We start from the raw sequence: 22,688 nt of genomic DNA on the forward strand, positions 1-22,688 counted from the left end.
GATTCCTTTGAAGTCTATTTAGGACCTGTTTGGGGCAGCTGCGCTGCCACCGCGCAGCTGCTCCCCAGGCCAATTTTAGGAGAATATTCCCCTAAAATTGGCCTGGGGAGCAGCTGCGCAGTGGCAGCGCAGCTGCCCCAAACGGGTCTTTAGTTATTATCTATTTTTCATCATTGTCTGTTAGATTTTTTGTTTCTTAAATTTGAAGTTTTATCTTATAGAACTACTAATTACCTTCCAAAAATTAGATCTAATAGCTATTAAAGTAACTGTGTGAAGTATTCGAGTAATTTTTAAAAATATAGAAACTAAATTGATATAATTGATTTAAACTATAGAGACTAAATGATCATTTGTTTATCATATATTTGTGTATTTTGTGAAGTCGGGTGTCTGCATAAAGATAAAAATCCAAAATTAATTGGTAAAAAAATTGCCTTTGTCTACGTAACACTATACGTTATTTGGATTAGGCCAGACTGAATTATCATAATAGTATATATTCAATCCTTATTTTGTTATTAATCAAGCATAATTTTCATGTATATTATCAAATATACAATTCATCCTCATATAGTCATCATTTCATTGAGATTAATTTACAAATAATCTTTATAATAAACAAGTTGTCAAATTATTTTGATATTACTGGGCATACTTTTAATATGGATATCTCCGTCAACAAATAACATGTACTTATCGAATTCCGGCTATAGTTTATATTACCTGCCCTCCGCAACCAGAATTAACTATTCCAGACGCTTCATGTAATAATATATCTCCTACGAAGATCTATCTCGTATATAAAGATTTTAAAAAACAAAATTAAAAAATTTTAAGTCTCATTTTGCTTATAAAGAAAATCGTTTTGTCACCTAATTTATTTTATTCCTAAAACCTTGTAATTTTTGGAAGTTTCAAACCCAACCAAACAGGCATTTAGTTTACGAAAATCGCATATTTTCTTGCGAAAACAAATTTTTACCATGAACACAATTTATTAGCTGGGGAAGTTACAATGCTAATAAATTTTGAAATAGTTACATCAACTTCTTCAAGTTACAGTAAAATACAAAAAAATTTTGACCCTTAAATTTTCAAGTAATCATTAAAGATAAAGAAAAATAGAAGTTTAAATGGCGTCATCTTGATCGTGAGAGATATATGCACAGGTGAACACAGGCCACAACCCAAGTCCCTTCTTTTGAGTTCGTAATTGTAGCTACATCAGCTTCTTAGACAATAATTTACTTGCTGGTATTAAATGAAAAAAATTAGCAATGAGAAGAACAATATTGATATTAATAATAAGAATGGTATCAGTGATTGATTATATCCTAAAAAATTGATTCAACCTCATCAAAAGCAGATATTAAGGCAGAAATTTCTATAGGTATGTAATGGTTAAAGCCTATACGGTGTTCTATACAAAGGTGCCTGACTTACTGTAATGTATTAGTGATTACAAGGACTAGAAAATCAACTGGAAGATTGATTCGACAGAGAGTGAGAAGTATCTGCACGATTCAGACGTTTCTTTCTGTATCTCCACGCAACTTGAATCACAATAGCAGCACGGCATCGCCAATAGGGTGATTCATACCTATTATGAAAACCAATGCGATACAATTAAATATAAAGGAAATATATCAAGATATTCTGTTTCTGAACAAAATGTTGAAGAAGAAGGTTTCAGCAAAAAGCTTGAATCCATCAACCCAACAGAATCAGATATAAAATTCCAAAGTTTTACAACCATTTCTGAAGCTGATAATTATTAATTACCAAATATAACAGCTGTAGATGTAAGTATGTTCTAAAGTTTGCAAAGCCTGCTTGGATAGTTAGTATGGAAGTTAAGGATAAGAAGAAGGTAGAACGGCAAAATGTCTGTAGTAATACTCACTAGTAAAAGTTGGGAGATACTACCGTACAACACTTGAATGTTACTACCGTCGCAAAATTCATCATCATTGGTCACAAATTCTGTGTCATAGATTTTAGATCATGCTTGTAGATTTATGCCCTAACTTGAGATGAGTAACCTAAAATTTGTGAAGATAGTACCATACAATTGTTTGTAAGGTAGATGAACCCATAAAATTTATCATCGTAAAAGCACCCACCACTGGAAGGCTCAAATTGATTTCTAGAGATTCCATGTTCGTAAACACAGTAGCAATCAAAGTGGAATAGGACAAAAGACCTGAAGTAACAACATAGGATCTTACTTGCAGGCTATCCCTTTGGAACATTTCAATAATTTATTTTGGGGAAGATTAGAATAATCAAATCAAAGCTGTAGGGTCTACGCAAAAGGAAGCTTTAACAGAACTAGAATAACCATCTACACAAGACACTTTGCATACACACTGGGTCTAAGCTCAAGCTCATAATAGTATTTAGCATATTTCTTTTGTTAAATATCAACTAATTAGCAATTTTCTTTATTGAAAAAAACATCTTTACAAATGCAGAATCCATCTCAATGGATGCAGGTTATCAAAAAATAAATAGTGTCATGATTAGAAATAACGCTATTATCAATAATTTGGAAGCAGGATGAACTCTCGAGTTGAACCATTTAATCATATACTTAAACTAGTTCCACAAAGTTCAGGTTTCACAACAAGTCCTTCTTCAAGCCCATTGAAATTACAGAATATACTGCAGATTAATTTGAAATGCTTTTTCCAATTTTTTAATTAGAAAATGATGAAGAATGAAATGAATCTAGCTAAAAAAATATTTTACATGAAAATTAGTCCAAGACTGTTGTCTCAACATATTGCTTATGTATGCAATAAGATGTAGATATTAGTAGAAATACCTTATGGCTCCTTGAACACGAGGACTCCGCAAGAATCTCGCAAAAAGACTGGTTACTTCTTCAATGTCTGCAGCTCGAAGTGAAAATGCTTCTACATTAGTTAAACATCTTACCGTCCTGTTGCAGAGCAACCGCTGCCCAGGGATCCTATATCTTTTAGCATCTGCAATGGAAACGATGCCCATGAATTATTTTGGCTGTCATGCTAAGAGATCTTACAGTGTGATCATGTAAGACAACTGCAACCTAGCTGGCCAAAGATTTTAAATCTTGAAACATGCAGTCAGATTTTCACACCAAGAGAAGAAGTTTATTAGACCTGGATATAATCGTCATGAGAATACCTCTGTTTACTGAAGAATGTTCAAGACACCATGTAAGAAGTTCCTCACCACAAGCATCCCCCTCAGATAAGCACACTGCAATCCCATCTTCTCCAATGCTCTCCATTTTGCCACGCACAATAAAAACCATCTTCTCTATCAGACCACCACGATATAAAATTTTGCTTCCGCTGATGTATGTCTTTTGTCTCAATCTCTCACAAATAGCATCTAATATTGGCTCATCCATCAGGGCAAAAATTCGAACCTGCAAAAAGTCACATTGTCAAATTACCTGTCATTTGCTGGACTCAGTTTTAAGAGCTTAAAAATCTTTTAACATTCTTGGCTATCTAGAATGTTCTTGGGCAAAAAAGCTTTTAGTTTATACTCCAAAGAGTTTGGCTGGTTATTGTATACATGCCTAGTCATCACATGTGCATGAAAAATTATTCTGACATGTCTTACAGAACAATTTTCTCATTTAATTGAATGTCTATTTTGATTCATGAAACTATATTGCCAAAGCAATCAAATGGTTAGACCCCCAGGGTAGAACTCACGCAAAAGTCTCCTATAAAGATCCAGCTCAGCCACTTTTAGCAAGTCAAAGGATGTTGTCTTGCCTTCCTGCTCAATACACAGAATTTCAATGCTTTTTATTTTATTTTTTCTAATTACGCATTTTGCTTTCTATTTGGGATTTGCAACATTCTACTGAAGTCTGATTTTGAAACATCACATGACTTTTCCCAAACTAATCGATAGCAAGCTCAGTTGGTTCTTAGGTGTACTTGGTGCATCATAGGTCTTAAGATCTGAAATACATGATATACTTATTTTATCCATAGTACATGCATTTTAAAGAAACTACTAATAATTGGAATAGGACATTCTGTATCTTACCTTTTTAACAAATTTGAAGAGGTGGCGTCTTATCTCTCTCTGAAGATCTTCAGGCAAATTCGCGAACAGCATTTCTTCATTCACCCCTCGGGTGGCAGCCCAATTATATCGTTCAGCTTCTCGCACTTGCCTATTCAGAAAAGCAAATTTTCCGTCAATATATGATCTGTGATGAAAGAACTAGATGAAAAATCACAAATTCTCATCAACTCCATCTTTAAAGCGCAGAATCACTTCCGAAGGGAAGGGAAAAGTTGCAGCCTATGGTTAGTCAGCCAGTAGCTATTGGAGACTGGGTAGCTCATTAAAAGGGAAGCCTAGACCAGTCTTCAGGAATAGGATAATGGAGTTGTTTGTTATACTAACTAGTTTATATGATCCTTTAATATATTTTGACTATTTAGATTTTTGCGGCTACAAAGATTTTTTACTTTGAAACCAAGTGAGATAAATATCTTACTAGCAGATAAAAAGGGTCTTCACAGTGTACATCTGTATACAAAAATGAAAAGAAAAACATATTTTAATGTGTGCTTCTTCTCCAAACGGTTCTATTTCGCATTTGTCGAATTACACCTCGAAAAACCTACTAATTTTGAAGTACTGAAGTTGATTTCATTTCTGTAATTCAAACCTAAATAAAATTTTCTCAGTGGTAATGACCGAATTAGATGATTTACATTTGTTCATTCAGGTTTTATACAAGATTTGCATACTAAGAAGTGGAAAATTTGAATGAACAGCCTCTTTGTGGATGGCAAATATACTTAAAAATCAAATTGTAGTCACTATCCATATTATCAGATAATGCAGTGGACAAACTTATAAAAGCTCCATAAAGGTGATGGGGGGTAAGCATGGATTACTTTTGAACGATAAAATGTATAGCATTGGTTCTTTCCAATTGTATTAATGTTGTTCTACTAAAAGGGAAGGCGACATGTGCCAGAGGGCTTGTAAACTGTAGCAGATCTTTACCATGTGGTTGGGCTGCATTTTGGTCTTAAACTCAAATCTTACCAAGAAGAAAACAGAAAAGAAAGAATGTTACAATTAACATGAAGAAGATAACAACAAGAGACAACGAGAAATCATTTTAGAAAATATAATAGCGGGCAATCTCACCAGTGGTGGACCTACAGTTGGCTATAGCCCGGTCTATCCCAGGAAAAATTCATGAATGCCCCTTCAGATTTTATAATATTTAATAAAAGAATAAAGTTTTTATTTTGTTTTTATATATGTCCCCAATTCAACTATAGTTTTTTTCAACTGGAGTTAGAGAGTTATTTTATAAAATGATTAAATTATATATTTTTTGAATGAACTGAAATTATAAGGAGATAAAATTTTATCACTGCTTTAATTTATTAAAAAAAGTATTATGATTTGGTCTAATTGAATATATATATATATAACTAGTATTAGAAAGTTACAAATAGAGTATAGTAATTGTTTGGGGGTAAATTTAAGACATTGATTTGGACCAGTGAACAAGTGACACGTGGTAGTAAAAAATAAAAGAGAAGAAAAATCAACACTATTGAATAAAGATAGCTCCAGGGCAAGCTAGGGGTACTCCTTGAGAGGGCAGCTCCAAAAAAATTACCCCACTTCGAGGGGGTAAAATTGAAATTCAAATATGACAATTGGAGTTCTCATTTGCGTGGGCTACATAACATCAGAAAAGAATAAATATCTTTGTCCTTTAGGCTAAAATGCAAAGGACCAATAGAAGAATAATTAAATGAGCATAGCAATGAGGAAATGACACGTCAACGCTCCTCAACTATCCCTTGATACCCTCAGAAAAGATTTTGTGTGGGGCTACATACCATAAAAAAAGATTCTGGCCATCTCATCTCTTAAAGAAACTTTTTCCTTATTCTTCTCTTAGAAGACTCTCTAATCTCTATAAGACCCACATTTCCTCATTTTATCGTTCATTATAAACAACCTTTAATAAGGTTTTGTTGATCTTGTAAAGCAAATTATGTAATACTTTATTTATATAGTGGATTAGAGATATGTTACTCAGTAGATGTAGGCCAAAGTGTTCTTTATTGTTTATGCTTATTTTCTTCTTATTATAATGGTTTTGATGCCCATCGTATTTTAATATATGAGCTCATTTGAGTTATCTTAGAGCTCTACTGAATTCCCTGGACAACCCCCTAAAGCTATCCTTGAAGAGTTATTCCCTAAGTTTTCTTAAGCTCCCCATGTCAACTTTTTAAATTGACTCCCACGAGCTCCACTGAGCTCTTCATAATATTTCAAACTAAAAAAAATCCACATGTCAAAAAAAAATCCCCATGTCAACTTTTTAAATTGACTCCCACGAGCTCCACTGAGCTCTTCATAATATTTCAAACTCAAAAAAATTTAGTTCACCTCCCAAATCACTTCAGCTAACCTCCTAGATTACTTCAGTTATATCACCTACCCCGAACAATAGAAAAACACACCTTGATTCTCATTTCCCTTTTCAATTCCAGTCTATTCCAATTCCAATTATTAATCATAGGGGTGAGCAAATAACCCGATACGACCCGATCTAAAAAATTTAGGTTTGGATCAGATGCAGATGTATCAGGTTAACCAATCAGATTGTGATCGGATTGGTCAAACCTAATCCAATCTGGAACACCATATACACACAAGCTATCTATGACAAATTTTTTATTCGATCCTATCCGATCCAAACTATATTCGGATCGGATTACAAGTTTGGATTGAATTCGAATTAATTTTCCAAACCCGATTATTCGAAACTCGATCTGGTTGATTTAAACCCAATCCGAACCCAAATTTTCTCACCCCTAACCGATCAGTAAACGCGCCAATGTGATGCCACTTCTCATTCTCATATACTCCACACACAATTTGTACATGGGTGTGTGTGCATATACAATAAAAAAGAGCAAGCCAACTCATCTACTGTCTCTACCCCGTTAGATTTATAATGCAATGTCAATCTTTTAAGTAAAATTTTTACTTTAAAATAATCCCACCTTTTGTATATAGTCCTCCATTGCAGATATGCATATATTTTAAAATGCAAAATCAAGGCTAGACAGTGTCGTCTAAGTACAAGACAATACCAATTTCTAATCAGACAATGTTGTTTGGCATCAAGTCCACATTTTAAAACATTCAAACATCCACACTGGATAACTACTATAGCCTAGATATTGAAATACCTTCTTAATTGTTCAGGCAAGCGTCGATGTCTCATCCATTGCTCCACATCACGACGTCTTAATGACATATCCAACCTCCTGTGAAAGCAAACAAAATCATCAAGCAAAAACATTTATTTGAAGGTCTTTGCGACAAATTTATCACCCAGAACAAATTTTTTTTATAACAATGCAATTTTGAAAAATCATATCATATTTCCATGTTCTTGGCCTTCTATCATATTAATTTTCTAAAACACTAAGCGTGGCCAGATGTTCAAGGTTAACATAGATAGAGAAAACATAATGGCTCAATGCAATGAAATTAATGAGTTGTGATATTTATTTGACTAGACTGGAAGTTTAATAAGATAGATAAACTTTTCTATAACAAGACAAAAATTTTGATAGAGTATCATTAAATGAAATTACAGTTAAAAGGACTATGGCATATTTATTGTTTACATATAGGTCACAGATGTTAGAAAATTATGTCAGTTTTTCCATCTCTAACAAGTAGGTCAGTGACCTTTTCTAAACTAAATTGCCATTGCAATATTGAATTTTGACTGCAGAATGTGTAGGAGTATATAACTTCAGTTATTTCAATAGTTTTCAAGGATCTACCTGATAGAAGGTGACAAACTGTATCCTCACTTGAGGAGACGTAAAAATTAAGGCCAATGTTATTGGCCCCATAAATGTTTTTTAAGAAATGTTGTATGGCAGAGCTAGAAGTCCCTAATCTAGAAAAAGAAGTTCAAAGCAATAGAAAAAACAAGCAAAAATAATATGCAATACTACATTTCCAAGATGCTAACTTAAGTTTTGAATCCTAGGTGATGTACATTCATCCTTTCAAAGGTAAGTTTTCATAACTTGTAAAATTACTTATTACACCATTGAAGGAATAAATGTCACATTACTTGGATTGAAAACTTGGTACGACACTTGGAAGAGTAGTATTACTCAAACTAATGCATGATGACATATAATCCTAATATGTTTGGTGGAAAAAAAAAAAAAAAAAACCTCATTGGGCCAAACACTTTCAACTCATGACATATACCCTGAAGTTTAGGAAAATAAACATACAAGTGTTTGGTCAGGAAAATTCCGTAAACCCAAAAGTTTAACACAAATAGATGTTATTCTATTAATTTTCAACTCATTAGAGAAATCCCCTACATTTACCCTCTAAAATTTAATCCGTACACATTGTAGTCCATATACTTTCAAAACATGACTTGTAATTCCTAACTTCAATAACCAACAAATACCCCTATTATAATTTTGTTAAACTATAATTTTGCGTAATAAATCACCAATAAAATTTCACAACTTGGAACAATTAATTAAAATATAAACATTTTTTCTTTTTCTACTAAAACAATTTAAGAATTATATGGAAAGCATTTTATTTTGTTAAATATTAGTATTAGAATTTTTAATAATATATTCATCATAAACCAAGCACTCCCATAAAGTTTATTTAAGTTGATGAATTAATTTAGTTATTTACTGTTGAAATGAAATTAATACCTACACAATAGTACAATCTATCTTAGAATAAGCTCTTTTGTAAGTCTATTTAGTTTTTAATTTTCAATATATAAACATATTTTAATTAATTGTTACAAGTTGTGAAATAATCACATCATGTTATTTATTAAGGATGGATAAGATTATTTTATAACTTTTAACATTCATCAATATAAAAGTTTACTATTGTTATTTTAAAGCGTGAGGCTATTTAACTAAAATTTTTTATTTAAAATTTAGACATCAATTCTAATCCACGTAACACTGAATGCTACTTTTTTTATTTTGAATATTTCACATTAGATTGCACAATATCAATAAACGCGAATTTATGTCAAAATTCTAAATAAAAAATTTTAATTAGACTAGCTTGACCCTATTTTTAATAACTGATAATATTTAATTTCTAATTTATTTGACAATAAAATTAATAAAATCACCAACTTAAATAAACTTCCGAAAGGCTTGAATTAAGATGGGAAATATTATTTATTTTACAAATCTTAATATTTCGAAAGAATACATTACTTTTTGAATACTACTTATCTTTTAAGTTTTTTCAGAAGAAATAATAATATTTTATTTTGTAAAACTAATTATAATGTAGTGTTATGGGTATGTGTTATTGTATAAGGTTAGAAAATACAAATTATATTTTTAAAGTACTTAGACTGAAATGTGGTTGTACTCAGTTTTAAAGGGTAGATATAAGAATGTGTCATTTTCTGAAAATTAATTGAAAAAAATTCCATTAAACATTTGGGGGCTCAACTTAAAATTGTACAACAGAACTAAAATGATGTTTAGCTTATAAAGAGGTAGGAGGCATCTTTCACGAGCTAAAAGCACTTGGATTAATGTGCTTTTCAGGCGAAAACTTCAAAGGGTTATGTGCCATTACCCTAAACTAATTATTCCTAAACACAACATCCAAATTAAAAAATTACAACCAAATACATCCCATTTCAAGGGTTCATTTTAGGGAGAGAATATATCTAATGAGTAATGCTATACTTCCAAAGTAATAACTCGAGAGATTTCATCCCAAGTGATGTGTCATTCATCCACTGGATGGCGGGATGATTAAATAAATAATTTCAGAAGTTATAAGACATTACTTCGGCGAAATCTCTCGGATTATTTCCTGGGAAATCTAGAAGTATTGATATCTAAAAGGGTATGAACAATTCTTTTATTCAATTGACAGTATGAAAGTTCACAAGGAAAAGTAATAAAATAATGCTATATGTCTCAAAAATTATCTCAAATGATGTGGCATTCATTTTGTGGATGGTGAAATAATGCAATTAATTATTATAAATTGCGAAAATTTATCATCCATTAGATGGATGCCACATCATGACACCAAATTTTGGATGCATTTTTGGGCAATATTTGGGATATGTAACATTATCAAAATAATAGCCACTTAGCAATCTTCTAAAGCAACTTATAGAAGAAAATTTATGAGTAAAAGAACTAATAGTTTATACCTCTTTACAAGAGCCTGGAGAAAGTTCTGCATATTTCCAATGAGAAAAGCAAAGAGCAAGAGGCCTACTCCAATGATGGCCATGGTAAAAAGGACTTCCCCAACAAAATAGCTGGGGGTTTGATTTCCCGCAAGAGTACTGATTTGCTTCATATATCAACAAAAAAGATATGTTAACAAGCTTACTCAGTTAAATAAATAATATTTCATTAATTACCAAAAAAAGAAAAAGAAAAAGCTTTACAGATACAGAAAGCATGTGGATTAACTTGTTGAAGTATTTCAAGGAAAAATGGATATTGATTCTTTAAATATGTCAAAACATCATTACAATTGTGCAATAACAGTACAATTAAGCCTGAGCTTCCATTCCAGAACAAAAAAAAAAAAAAAAAAGGTACACTGTCATTCAAGAGCAACAGATGATAAAAATAGAAATGATTACTGATGACACACCTCGCACTATGAAATATGAGGCAAATTTGTTAGGTATTATCAGGCTCGATTCCCACCTTGAGGTATAATCCACAAGAGCTTCAGAAACACACACTCAGTATGTTACTGTATGACCACAGGGCAAATTTTCTTTGAAACACCATTTGCATAACTATTTGGCCTAAAACCAAGTGATTGCATTTCTAAGTTACTTAGTGGTAGTTGGTTCAACTTGTATAACCTCTTGAGGTGGTCCAAAGTTCCCAGTCATGATGGGCAAGCTTTTGGGTAGTAACTCATATAATATTAAAAGAAAATTAAAATATAAAAATTAGAAGTTAGTTAAAAATTTTAACATAAAAGGAATGGGCAAAACGCAGAGGTCACTAAAAGTTACCTGGAATCCCCAAAACAGTGAATACACATATCTGGTGATGATACTATTTTCTGTAGTAAGTTTGACAGCTTGTTCATAAATTCCATAAGAAAATTTATCCTTCTCAAAACAATCACTAGCTTGTTGATTGCCACTCCAGCTCTTCCATGTTTGATCTTGACTATATTCTGCACCACCATTCCCATGGCCACAATCTAAGAATTTTTTGCAATCTTGGATTGAAGAATTGTGGCAGGCATCTCGAAGACATTGATTAACCCTCTGGTACAGGAAAGAGTGGGGGAAGGAAGAGAAATAAATAACTTTTTATTTCATAAAACTTCCATGCCATTGCAATTATTTTATAAGATAATTTCAACCCCTCCCCCCAAATTGAGCAACCACAAATATGAAGCAAGCAAAACGTCAAAGATAAATGAATAAACACAGCCCACAATGTCAAACCAAGTAGAACAAGAAAATAGCATTGTGTATAAAATCATAAAAGTCATGAACTACTAGAATAGCCAATAAGGCTTAGCTGACAATCTCTTAAGTACCCAAATAATGCTTAGCTGATCATATTACTAGTGTATCAAGTTGAACATAATGAAATCAAAATGTGAAAAACAAATTAACTTAACCAACAGAAAGGTTAATATGATGAATTGATCAAGATTAGGTGCATGAACAACTTAACAGAAAGGAATAGAAAAAGAATTGGGTTTTAATACTGCTTGTATGCACTGCTAACTGGAGGTTTGAATGTAACGGCATTTATCATATTTTTTGTGTTGGAGAGGTTCCTGCTTCATTTTAATTGGTATAATGCACACAATGAAAATTGAACATATCTATTAGTTTCCACATTTCAGTAAAAAACAAAGTTCAAGCCCCATCTACTTGATGAGAAATACTCAATCTTTCAAAACTAGTAATGAACCTACTCAAATTTCTTATTTATTTTACATATGGCTTACCCACAAGAATTTCAACTTATACAAAAACAATTTATCAGCAACTACAGTAAGAAATAAGAAATTATCTCTAATTCCGAAGTTACAGAACACCTAATATACTGCCAATGCACTGAATAATGCTGAAGATTTATCATCTTCTGACGAGTAATGCAATGCAAACTAAGACCTTAATGGATTCATAAATGTAATCAAAAGGAAAATGATGCAATTTTTCTGAGTGTTCAACTATTGCTTCAAGAGAATATCGTTCACAGGCCGTGCAATGCCTGCACTTCTCATGTCTTAGATGATTCACCAATGTATTTGTAAAAGTTCAGTAACTGAGAACATGCAGAACTAAAGTATACGAGAGGGTAAACATAATCTCCAGATGCAACAAATGAAAAAAAAAAAACATTAGAAAGAAACAGCAAAGTTTTTAACCTTATAACCACAAGTTGCTTACCTGTAACCCGAAGAGGTACCAGCCTGACCCAACAATGTGACCAGATAATGTGAAGGTGAAAAGATTAATAAAAAAATTTGCCCATGCAGACTCAAATATGAAGCCAGTCGATGACTGACCGGCAAATAGGGGTAGAAACTTATACAGCCTGGGAATGTACTGAAGAAGAATAGCAGCACGTAAGAGATTTTTGGCATAATTTGCGCCAGATGATCCCAAGATATTGGGTAGTACTAACAAGATTATGATCTGAAAACAAGGGAAGGAACTACTTCAGAGAGAAACAGTGGATATACATCACAATAAAGCCTGCATCATAAGCCATGGATGTAAATAGCTACATAGTGATATAGAACCAAGCAAACTGCCATTTAGCAGATTTAAGAAAATTAGAGGATGCAGTTGCCCATACAATAGCATTTTTAATTGTTCTCCCAAACATGCATTTTAATAAGAAATGTCATTTTTTTGGAGCACAAATGCACAACTTAATGAAGCAAAAAAAGTTATATCTTATCATCTACAACACCATCCTGCATACATGGAAGCACATGCATACTCATGCACACTTACATGCGTGCATTTATGTACATGCTCAGAACTGTCGACCAATCCTTGGACACCTATATTTTGCCTTTTGTTAAGTTATCATAAGATGAGTCGGTTTTCCACAATGCCAAATGATCCCACAGATTGAACCATCCAAATAACCCAATCCTTGTACAAGTGAAGCCCATTGCTTTACTTGGAGCAGGGACTCTATTATCATGGTTAATTATGAGTCAACCTGCCCTCTGCTCGTGTGTAAGCCATAAGCTATTAGAAATCATAAATGCTTCTATGGTTACTAGAATTTTCTGTTTTAATGCAAATTAGAAAAACATCAAACATAATATCATTATCTTCATAAATCCTTCAAACTTAATCCACCAGTAAAGTCTCAAAAGACAGAATACATAAAGGATTGCAATCCTGTTCTTTTATCAACAAGTAATACTTGAAAATGGGCTCAATCAATTTCTTATTATTTATGCCAAAACAAAAACAAAATTAATGTGGTAATATGACGGATTCATGAAAAATTGTAGATAGCAATTATTTGCAAGCACAAAAGGTTATTAATAAGAATAAGGACAGAGAAAACAAAACACAATAACATGACCACTCTCCACCCTCTCCATATCAAACAATCAAGTACTGTCATGATCCCAGAAATAGCATTACTTAAAACACATACACACAGACAAACACAGTGTATCCATTTGGTTCTGCTAGGATTTTTCCCCCACGATAGGAAAGGGGAAACAGGAATGAGAAAAATATTGACCAGAGATGAGAAAAAAGAAATGGGTATAAAATAAAAATGAAAAATTACAGCAGTAATAAGGCTAATTTGATTACATTTTTCACATGATAAATTGAACTAACTATCCCTTTCAGTAATCATTAAAAGTTCCAAGCACAAAATCCTCTCAGCCATTCTTTTGCTTGCAACTGAGAGTCCTTTTACGCGACCAAAAAAATCATGAAGTTCTCTGAATGTCTATTCAGCACTAAAATGGTCAATCAAACAGATCCTAAATCCCAAACCAGAGCTCAAACTTGATCTTGCAATAAAGAGATTTTTCACATTAACCATATAGATGTAATATCTTAAGAGGAAAGCAACGAAATAAGAGGTTACCACAGATAGAGGAAGGGGAATAGAATGTGGGATGGAGGATGATGAAGTAAACTCACTTGCGGAAGTGGTAATGCAACAAAGAAGTCGATAAAAAAGTATCCACGGAGGTAATTCAGAGCGATTTTCTTTGGATGGTCAACTAACTCCCCAGCACCAACCACCCTAGACTCAGGAGCCACATAAGCCAATCTAAACTGAAAAAACACGAATGATTAATCAAATAACCAGACAGGTGGATAATCATGGGATTTACTAGTCATTTGTCAAAGATGGACTACAGAAGAGCCAATGACATCTACTGAATCAGGCAACCATAGCTCACAAAAGATTTAGTAACAAATTTTAAACGCATATTTACTTAAGATTTGCTTAGAACATTAAACTAATCAAATTATCTCCACAAATTCAATTCTGCTGATTAAAATATGGGCGAGAAATAAGTTGTAGTTCCTAAGCATTTTTCTACTTCAGAAGAATTACAAATTAGCAAATTGGTTATGTTTACTATATACATACATTATCATATCATTCAGATACAAATGTCATAGTTAAGATGTAGGTCTTTAGGCAGAACATCACTTAAAGCAGAGGATCTGTAAGAAGTCAACAGTTTATAAACCTACCTTAATCTAGTCCCAGCATATGAACTTAATCCAATCTATCCAAATCCAAGAAGACAATAAAACAGAACAAGTTTTTATTTTAAATTTCGTGTGCACAAATGCTACTGAATGTCTTAAAAAAATAATAATAATAAAAAAAAATTATAAGCCCTATCATATGACATTGGGAGCCCTAGATTATGTAATCAATGCTATTAAGGGAGAAATTTCAAATACCTCCTCATGTTTGGACATTGCTTTACTCACATCTTTGGCAAATTAGTCCCACGTCCTAATTTTTTAGTCAATGTCATAAAAGTCCCTAAAATCCACTTATATTGATCTTTCTCAGAGTTTGTTGTTAAAGAAAATGTGAAAAATACTACTTCACCCCTTGAATCTCATTTTAGTTTAAATGTTTTCTATGAATTCCATATTACCCTTGTTATGATAGTAATATGACCATTAAAATCCTATTTGTTTAAAAATGACCGATTAAAGCTTTTAGAATCATTCCGTCTTGTAGTACAATTTAGTCTATCACATCATCTTGAAACACTAAAAGATATTTGAACCGAAATAACATCAAAACTTTATCCTTCTTTTTTTTTCTCTTAGCACATATAATTTAATAACATTCATCACAAATTGAAACTAAAATTATTGCACCATTTTTTCTTTTTTTGCATTCTTATGTGGATATAATGTGAAATACATAATCTATTGATGCATAGACTTAGCAGCCCAAATTACTGTCAATTCTTTTTTTTTTTTTTTTTTCAAGTCTAAAGGGGAAAACTAGTTAAGAGAAAATGTCAATCTCTTACATCAAGGGCAAAACTGGCCACTTTTAAAATCTCGGATTAAGATCTTTATTTTCACATTAAGATGAAAGGGTAAAAGCATGGCTTTTGTGAAGGCTACCCCATTCTGAGCCAAGAAGTCTACCACAAAAGCCCAAAATGAACAAGCTTGGTCTTGAACCTAGAAGGTTCCATTTCTAGAACTCTTAGCTTGTAAATATCTAGGAAATATTCTAGATTTTGGTAGAAGGGGAAATCTCTTGATAAGGATTCTCTAGTCTTTGATAGATGTGGCAAGCCTCTCCGATAAATAGGCTTGCCACTTGGCATTCTAAACCAAGCATTTCTTCAAGCATTCAAGCATTGTAATGCAACACACTTGTAAACACATTCTTGTAATTAATATAAGTCCTCTTCTCATAGGCTCAATTGCTCTAATTCTCTATCTCTAGCTCTTCTGCAATCATTCTATCTTACCTAGCAGAAAGCTCAAGGCTTACACAGCATCTTTGGGCAAGAGTTATCTAAGTGCCGCATCAGGTTTACTACCCAAAATATACATCATCCCATGACATACTGCTGCCTATTTCCTTTACATGTGGGTATTCCTGAATTTTCACTATCCCTCCGGGGTATCCATAAAATATATACCCATCTTAAGATACAGAAGTCAACAGTAAAATAATTAGGTGATACACTTGTAAAGACGTAGTTAAATACCCATTTTTTAAACGTGAACAAGCCCGCATAATATTAAGCCAAAATTTTAGGTAGTTGAATGATAATAAAACTAAATAAGTAAATATTTATATAAAGAAGTAGCTCTAGTTGTAATTCCAAGCAGCAAGAACATGGCAATTTAATAATGGTAAATTTAATCAAGAAAGAAAGGTTCAAGAAAGAGCATCCATAGCAGAGGTAAAAATCAATCTACCTGAAGAAGTATGTTAAGAAAGTATATGAGATCAGTCATGCTTCTAACGACCACAATTGCTTTTGTCCACGGCCAGTTAATAACTATGCACTTGTTATTCTGCAATCAAAACAGGGGATTATGTAAACCACGAGGAATACCGTCAAGCAATAAACCAAAAATCTAGAACAAGCCCATGTTATAGTTATTAAAGAAACTCAAACATATGATACCAAAAATGACTGATCAAAAATCATGAACTATGGTTTTTAGCAAAATATTGGAAGCAAAAGCTGTATAAAACATCTAATCGAACAATCGAACAGCTGCTAGACACAGAAAACATTTTTTGAGGTTGTATGAATTTTACTTTCTTTTTGATTTCCAAGCAACTGACATGTATTCAATTCTTGTCCATGGAATTGATTAGGATTTGCCAAGAATAATTAGATACATCTCCTGTTAATAATCTATTATTCTATTCCCGTTTACTGCAATTGCACTTTCACTCCCAAAACAAATGGTCGGGCAGCCGATTGTAGACTAGGTTGTTTAACAGTGTGTGTACAACTTCGAATTCTAGGAATCCTAGGACACACAAGTCAGTTTCTAATATAGATTGGTCTTTAAAAAAATGGTTCTGCAATCCAAGCAATTAGTTGATCCCAAAAGGCTACAAACAAATTATTGAACCAAATCAAGTGGAAACAATGTGTGAAGTTAAAATGAGGGGGGAAAAAAGAAAAAGGAGGAGGCTTCTATGTCTGTGACGTTTCTTTGAGGTTTATATTAAAAGCACAAAGTATGAATGTTAATTAATTCACGACCAAATTAGTATGATATTCCCACATATAAAAAATAGATAGAACCATACCTGTTGTACAGACAACAAGAAGAAAAACAAGGGGTCCACAAATATTGCCACCAAGCAAGTTATAACAAAAAATTGCTTCCACTGCTGAACAATTCTAGTATGAGGATTCATAATCCCAGGAACATATCTTTGCAAAGAAGAAATAAATCTCCTGGCCCAACCTTTGGCATCCCCATAAAGAGCATTATGGAACTGTAAATAGAAAAAACAGAGAAGATTGAATAAATAAGTTGAAGCAGTACCATAAGATCATTCTAGAAAATAAAACATATAGACAGTTGCAAATGACAAAGTCATTGAATAAAGGAAAAAGACCCAGAGACCAGATAGCTATAAAACTATGTTCTCTTAAATTTCAAAACAAGAGAAATTCAAACAGATGCATTGATTTATCCATTAGATTAGCTGAATGAAGCTCCTCCAAATAAAGCTGCTGAGATTAATATCAATTTTACTGTAGTCTTCGAGATTTCACAGAATGATCTTAGAAGTTAGGAATTAACATTAAGGGCTAAAATGTTTGTGTTTGCTTGTAAGGTTGTCTTGTACTTATTTCTCAAAAGTTCTATTAATTATAGATGGATGTCTAATTAACAGATTAAATAAAATTCATATTTAACAGGTAACAGTATTTAATGACACTAAAATTAACATACTATGCACAAAAACTTCAAAAGCTTACAAAATAAAATGAAAATTCATCAGATTGACTATATATTATTTCTGCTATTATGAACAAATATTCCTTAAAAGGCATCATAGAACAACTTAAAAAACAAGTGCTACGGTTAAGTAGAAAGCGAGAAAAGAAATTGCAGTCTTAATATCAATACAGAAGGCAAAAAAGCGAAAGAAAAGAAACTTTCAAGTAAATATTAAGACAATTTATGGTACAACAATCAATAAACTTATTGAATAAGTTTGTTTAGGGTCCATGTATGAGCATTAGTATGTGCAAAAATATGTTTCAGAAATTCCAGCAAAGACACTCATTAACAAAACACAATTACGTGTAGATCTGGCAAAATGGGTCAGCGAGTCGTGTTCATGTTGTGTCAACTTTGTGTCGTGTTAAATTTAGATCAACCTAAACACGACCCATTTGATAATTGTGCCAAAATATTGAGATCCAAACCCTACACGGAAAATAAACAGGTTACCCAATAACCAATTTAATATCTATTTATTTAACAAATGTTACACACACACCCCCAAACTATTACAAATTTACACTATTTAAAGTTTAAATTATATATATAAACAATATTATATATCGATATTATAAAATATACACATGTATCAATATTTTACACATTTACAATATTAAAGTTCTAAATTTATGTAAAATTTTATAAATAAAGCACTGTGTGTATGTCCGCCTTCCAAAAAAATTAAAAAGAGAGAATCATGTCCAATATTTGAGTTTTAATTACAAGAACCTAAAAATTAATTTAAAATAGAAAATATAATCGTGTCATTGTTCGGGTAAATGGGTCAAGAACTGTAATCCTAATTCGACATGGAAAAAAATCGTGTCAACCAGAACCTAGCCCATTTAATAATCGTGTCAAATTTGATGTCTCACACCCATTTATTCGTGTTGTGTTCGTGTCAGATAATCGAGTCATGTTAAATTTTGCCAGCTCTAATTACATAAGGACATCATCATAATCAATTGAATGGAACATCCACAAAATCACAAAGCTCTACAACAAAGTAGCTAGCTAGAGCTGTAGTGTTATTCCTTTATACAGCTGAGAACTACACCCAAAGTACATAAAAAGAGGCAACATCAATACAAAGCAGCAACTCAATAGCGTGAGAAGGAAAAGTACCTTGGGATCAAATATGCCGGAAGATTTTGAGTGCTTTGATTGTGTTGCTTTGTAATATGTTGGACAAGTTGTGCAGTAAGGATCGTTGCACATTCCCAGTTGTCCAGACCTCAGTAAATGTTCATTTTTTGCTTCATATCTGTTGTCCAGCCAATCATTCTGATCCATTCCACTGAAAGAAGGAAACTTTTCTGCCTTAGTTTCCACCAGATTGACACCTGTAACTCCTTGGTTTCTACGGAATATGTGGTCAGGTTTTCGGTTACTGTATAAAGGACCACTCATCTGTAGAAACTGTGTTCTTCTTTCATTCCGTAGAGGACCAGTAAGGCCTACAAGATTAGCTTCAGGTTCAAAGGAGTCCGTGGAGTTCATAGTAATAGACATCGATGCACTCCTGGTCCTAGAAGCAAATGTCTGAAGTCGAAAATCAAAATTTCGATCTGATGATTTTGATTGAGAGTCTGATAGCATTGGCATCTCATCTTTTTCATCACCAGCCATTTCTCAAAAAATAGACCTGGAAAAGGATATAAAACAAAATAAACATTAAACTACATGATAGTAGTTACTCAAAGGCAGAGAAACTTAACTGAACATCCAACTACATGATAGTGGTTATTAAAAGGCAGAGGAACTTAGTTTTACTTGTTTAAATATTAACAATTTTCTGGAACTGCAGGACTTTAATCAAATGACTATTCTTTCACAAAATTCATTTCTTTATCAGGGTATCTCAGCAGATTGATAGTGACCAGTAAGGCTCTGTTTGGTACCGTGTTGTGCTACAGATTAAAAGCCACAAGTACTGTTAATAATTTTGACAGAAACTAGTAGAGGTAACATCACTTTTTCATCAAACTATGGGATAAATCACCTTTACTTTCAAACTACAGTTGTAAGTGTTCATCAAAAACATTAAAGCCGTCGCTAAATAAAAATACCAAACAGAGCGCAACTTCCGACCGTCCTAAGCTTATTCTATCTCTCACATTCTTCTCATGCTGCGGCTAGAACAGCATCAGTGTCATCACTTATCAGTTAATGTTTGACCTTAAAGCCCACTAAGAATTCTCAGATCCCCCAACCATGAATTATAAAAGTAGAAGAGAATTTTCACTCATTATGTATCGTCCATACTCCATAAACAGTTGACTGTAACACAAAACTTGAATGAAGGGTAAATAATGTAGTACATTGAGCAAGGGCATTTTAGGTATCCTCTCAAGCTTAATAAAAGCAAGTAAATAAATAAATAAAAACACCGCATTTTACTCGCATGTTATCTACTTCTCCTACCAAATTTCTACAGCTTTTCAACTCCTGATTCATGACAACATGAAACTGGCGCATTTTAGCATACGCTCGAGTGACGAAAACATAATCCTCTAATTTTCTTTCTTTTAACCAATTGAAAAAAACAAATTGACTATGTTTTGAAAATAGAAATATAATTTAATCAAATTAGAAGAAACAAACCTGCTTGAAGCTCAAGAGTCAGCTGCTAATTCTGAAACTACAAAGGAGCAATGCCAGCTGAAACTCAGCAAAGAGAGAGAACTGGAGAAGAAGAGTAAGGAGTGTCTCTGCTTCAATTCGTTTTATTGGTTGATGGAATGAAGACTTGTTGGCGAAGACTTTTAAATCATCAAAATTAAAATTTAGAAAATGAGTTTGAAGGAAGACTTTGAAAAGTCAGTTGAGTGGTTGTAAGTACAGTAGCTCTGGAGCCGTCTGATTGGCAAGTCGCTGCCATCGTATTGAATGGGGCAATTGTTCCCCCGCTAAATATAAATAAAATAATTAGATACTGCCTTGATGTTTTATTTTTTATTTTTTTATTTTTTTATTTTAAGCTTTTATTTTTTTTTATTATTTACTCTGTTTTCTGTTTATATTTTTTTTGTTTTATAACACAATGTGAACGATTTTTTTGTCCACTCTCTTCGTCGTTTCTTTCCGAGTTGTTAGCCTTTTGGCGGCTATTGCTTATTTGCAACTTTTATACCACGTCAGCGAAGACAAATATATTATTGGCTATTGACGTTGAATTTTTATTATTTTGTTGGGTTATATTCAGAAGAAAATGAGTAAAGATAAAAACACAAAATTCTAACATAATGATGACAAATTTCAAGTTTTTTTTTAAATTTTTTTAGCTACCCTAGAATTATTATATTTATCTTAATGGTACTTATGGATCCAATTGATGTTAATCTTAATGATTTTTAATAGTTGGATGATTCCTTCTTTCATTCCTTCTACATTTATCCTTAAATTTTTTTTTTAAAGTTTTAACTATATTTTTATAAAGATCTAAATGATTATCACATTTGTATAAATTTATAAATTATAGATTAAATCATGCGTAAATAACTATTTATCTCTCTTGAGATATAAACCAATTTTTTTCTCCAACAAATCATGTATATATCTAAGTTATATTCCCAACTAAAGTACATCCCATCTATGCCTTCAAATAGATATTGTAATTCAGCATCCTGAATTACAAAGTTCATGTTATTATTATCCATTATGGACAATTTTGACTCCTATTATTTGTAGGTAATTATCAGAAATCTCCCCTGAAGTTCAACGTATTTTCAGTTTGATAGATTGTATCTGCGTATTCTCAACCACCTCCCTTGATGTTTGTGGACTGTTTCGTAAAAGTTGAGTTGGATGGTAATAGAACTGTTTAATGATAAAAAAAATTCAAACAAAATTTAAAATATCACATTGGGTTCTAAAATTGGTACGAAAATTTTTAATATCCAGTGTGTAAAAAAGGGAGCATGATTTTAACCAACAAATATTATCACTAAAAAAAATGAAAATTGGCATCTCCTTACTCCATTCAAACTGAAAGCTACCATGAACAACACCTCCGTCATCTTCTCTGCAATGCTTTAATAGAAAAAGTGTGCCATGATCTGGAGACAATGACGATGAACCCGAAGGCACCAACACCGGGGATGACTGAATCACGACCACCGGGTGTAAGAATGCCGACTAGTGAGTCTTGCCATCAACCCACAGGCAACCTTAGTTTGTTCGAGCTGCGAGGAGGTATGAAAATGGCTTATTATGGTGTAGATCAGTTTTACTAGACGAATTAATCAATTTGGTAAAATACAAGTAATGGGTCTCGAAAATTTTTTTAGAGTATTTATGTTGCTTTGTTTTTTTTTTTATTATTGATTGGTGTTAGTTGTAGATTAATGTTGCTATAAACGCATGTTTACTTGATTTTGATTGAATATGGCTCGTGATTTATTATGCTGCCTTGTGAATGATTGAAAATGGGTATGAAACATTTGTTGATTGTTTAAGCTAGTGCCACTAATTGTTGAACATGGATGCATGGTAGTTTTTTTTAAATTACATATGTAATTTAATGTTGGAGACAACATGTTGAGGACAATTGATTTTGGGTTTTGTCTTGATCATGATATGTACATGTCTT

The 22,688-nt window shown here is 32.6% G+C and overlaps 1 protein-coding gene across 5 annotated transcripts; it reads right to left on the bottom strand.

Moving 5' to 3' along the window:
* Nucleotides 1-1,281: 1,281 nt before the first annotated feature.
* On the bottom strand, nt 1,282-20,996 carry LOC102613080 (probable cyclic nucleotide-gated ion channel 20, chloroplastic). 5 transcript variants are annotated; one of them, XM_052437385.1, is made up of 13 exons: nt 20,702-20,993; nt 19,223-19,742; nt 17,388-17,579; nt 16,535-16,633; nt 14,252-14,389; nt 12,512-12,670; nt 11,108-11,368; nt 10,277-10,422; nt 7,263-7,340; nt 4,060-4,189; nt 3,175-3,421; nt 2,831-2,993; nt 1,282-1,603 (listed from the first exon to the last, which is right to left on the bottom strand). In XM_052437385.1, exons 2-13 carry the CDS (start codon nt 19,724-19,726, stop codon nt 1,480-1,482), a joined length of 2,241 nt encoding a protein of 746 aa, XP_052293345.1. In that variant the 5' UTR covers nt 19,727-19,742; nt 20,702-20,993; the 3' UTR covers nt 1,282-1,479. The 5 variants fall into 5 exon arrangements, with proteins under 5 accessions (XP_052293345.1, XP_006478108.2, XP_052293344.1 ...); XM_006478045.4 differs by having other exon boundaries at nt 12,512-12,760; nt 20,702-20,992; XM_052437384.1 differs by lacking the exon at nt 20,702-20,993 and adding an exon at nt 20,167-20,305 and having other exon boundaries at nt 12,512-12,760.
* Nucleotides 20,997-22,688: the final 1,692 nt, after the last annotated feature.

Source organism: Citrus sinensis, chromosome 3 (assembly GCF_022201045.2).
Source record: "Citrus sinensis cultivar Valencia sweet orange chromosome 3, DVS_A1.0, whole genome shotgun sequence".
NCBI lineage: Eukaryota > Viridiplantae > Streptophyta > Magnoliopsida > Sapindales > Rutaceae > Citrus > Citrus sinensis.

Bases quoted from the DNA above. Each gene is read 5' to 3' on its own strand.
- LOC102613080 (XM_006478045.4), bottom strand. From the start codon at position 19,726: ATGGCTGGTGATGAAAAAGATGAGATGCCAATGCTATCAGACTCTCAA. The intron at 4,190-7,262 runs GTATTTCAATAT...TTTTCTGAATAG, and splicing joins TTGCCTGAACAATTAAGAAG to GCAAGTGCGAGAAGCTGAAC. The intron at 3,422-4,059 runs GTAAGATACAGA...GACTTTTTGCAG, and splicing joins TCTTCAAATTTGTTAAAAAG to GTTCGAATTTTTGCCCTGAT.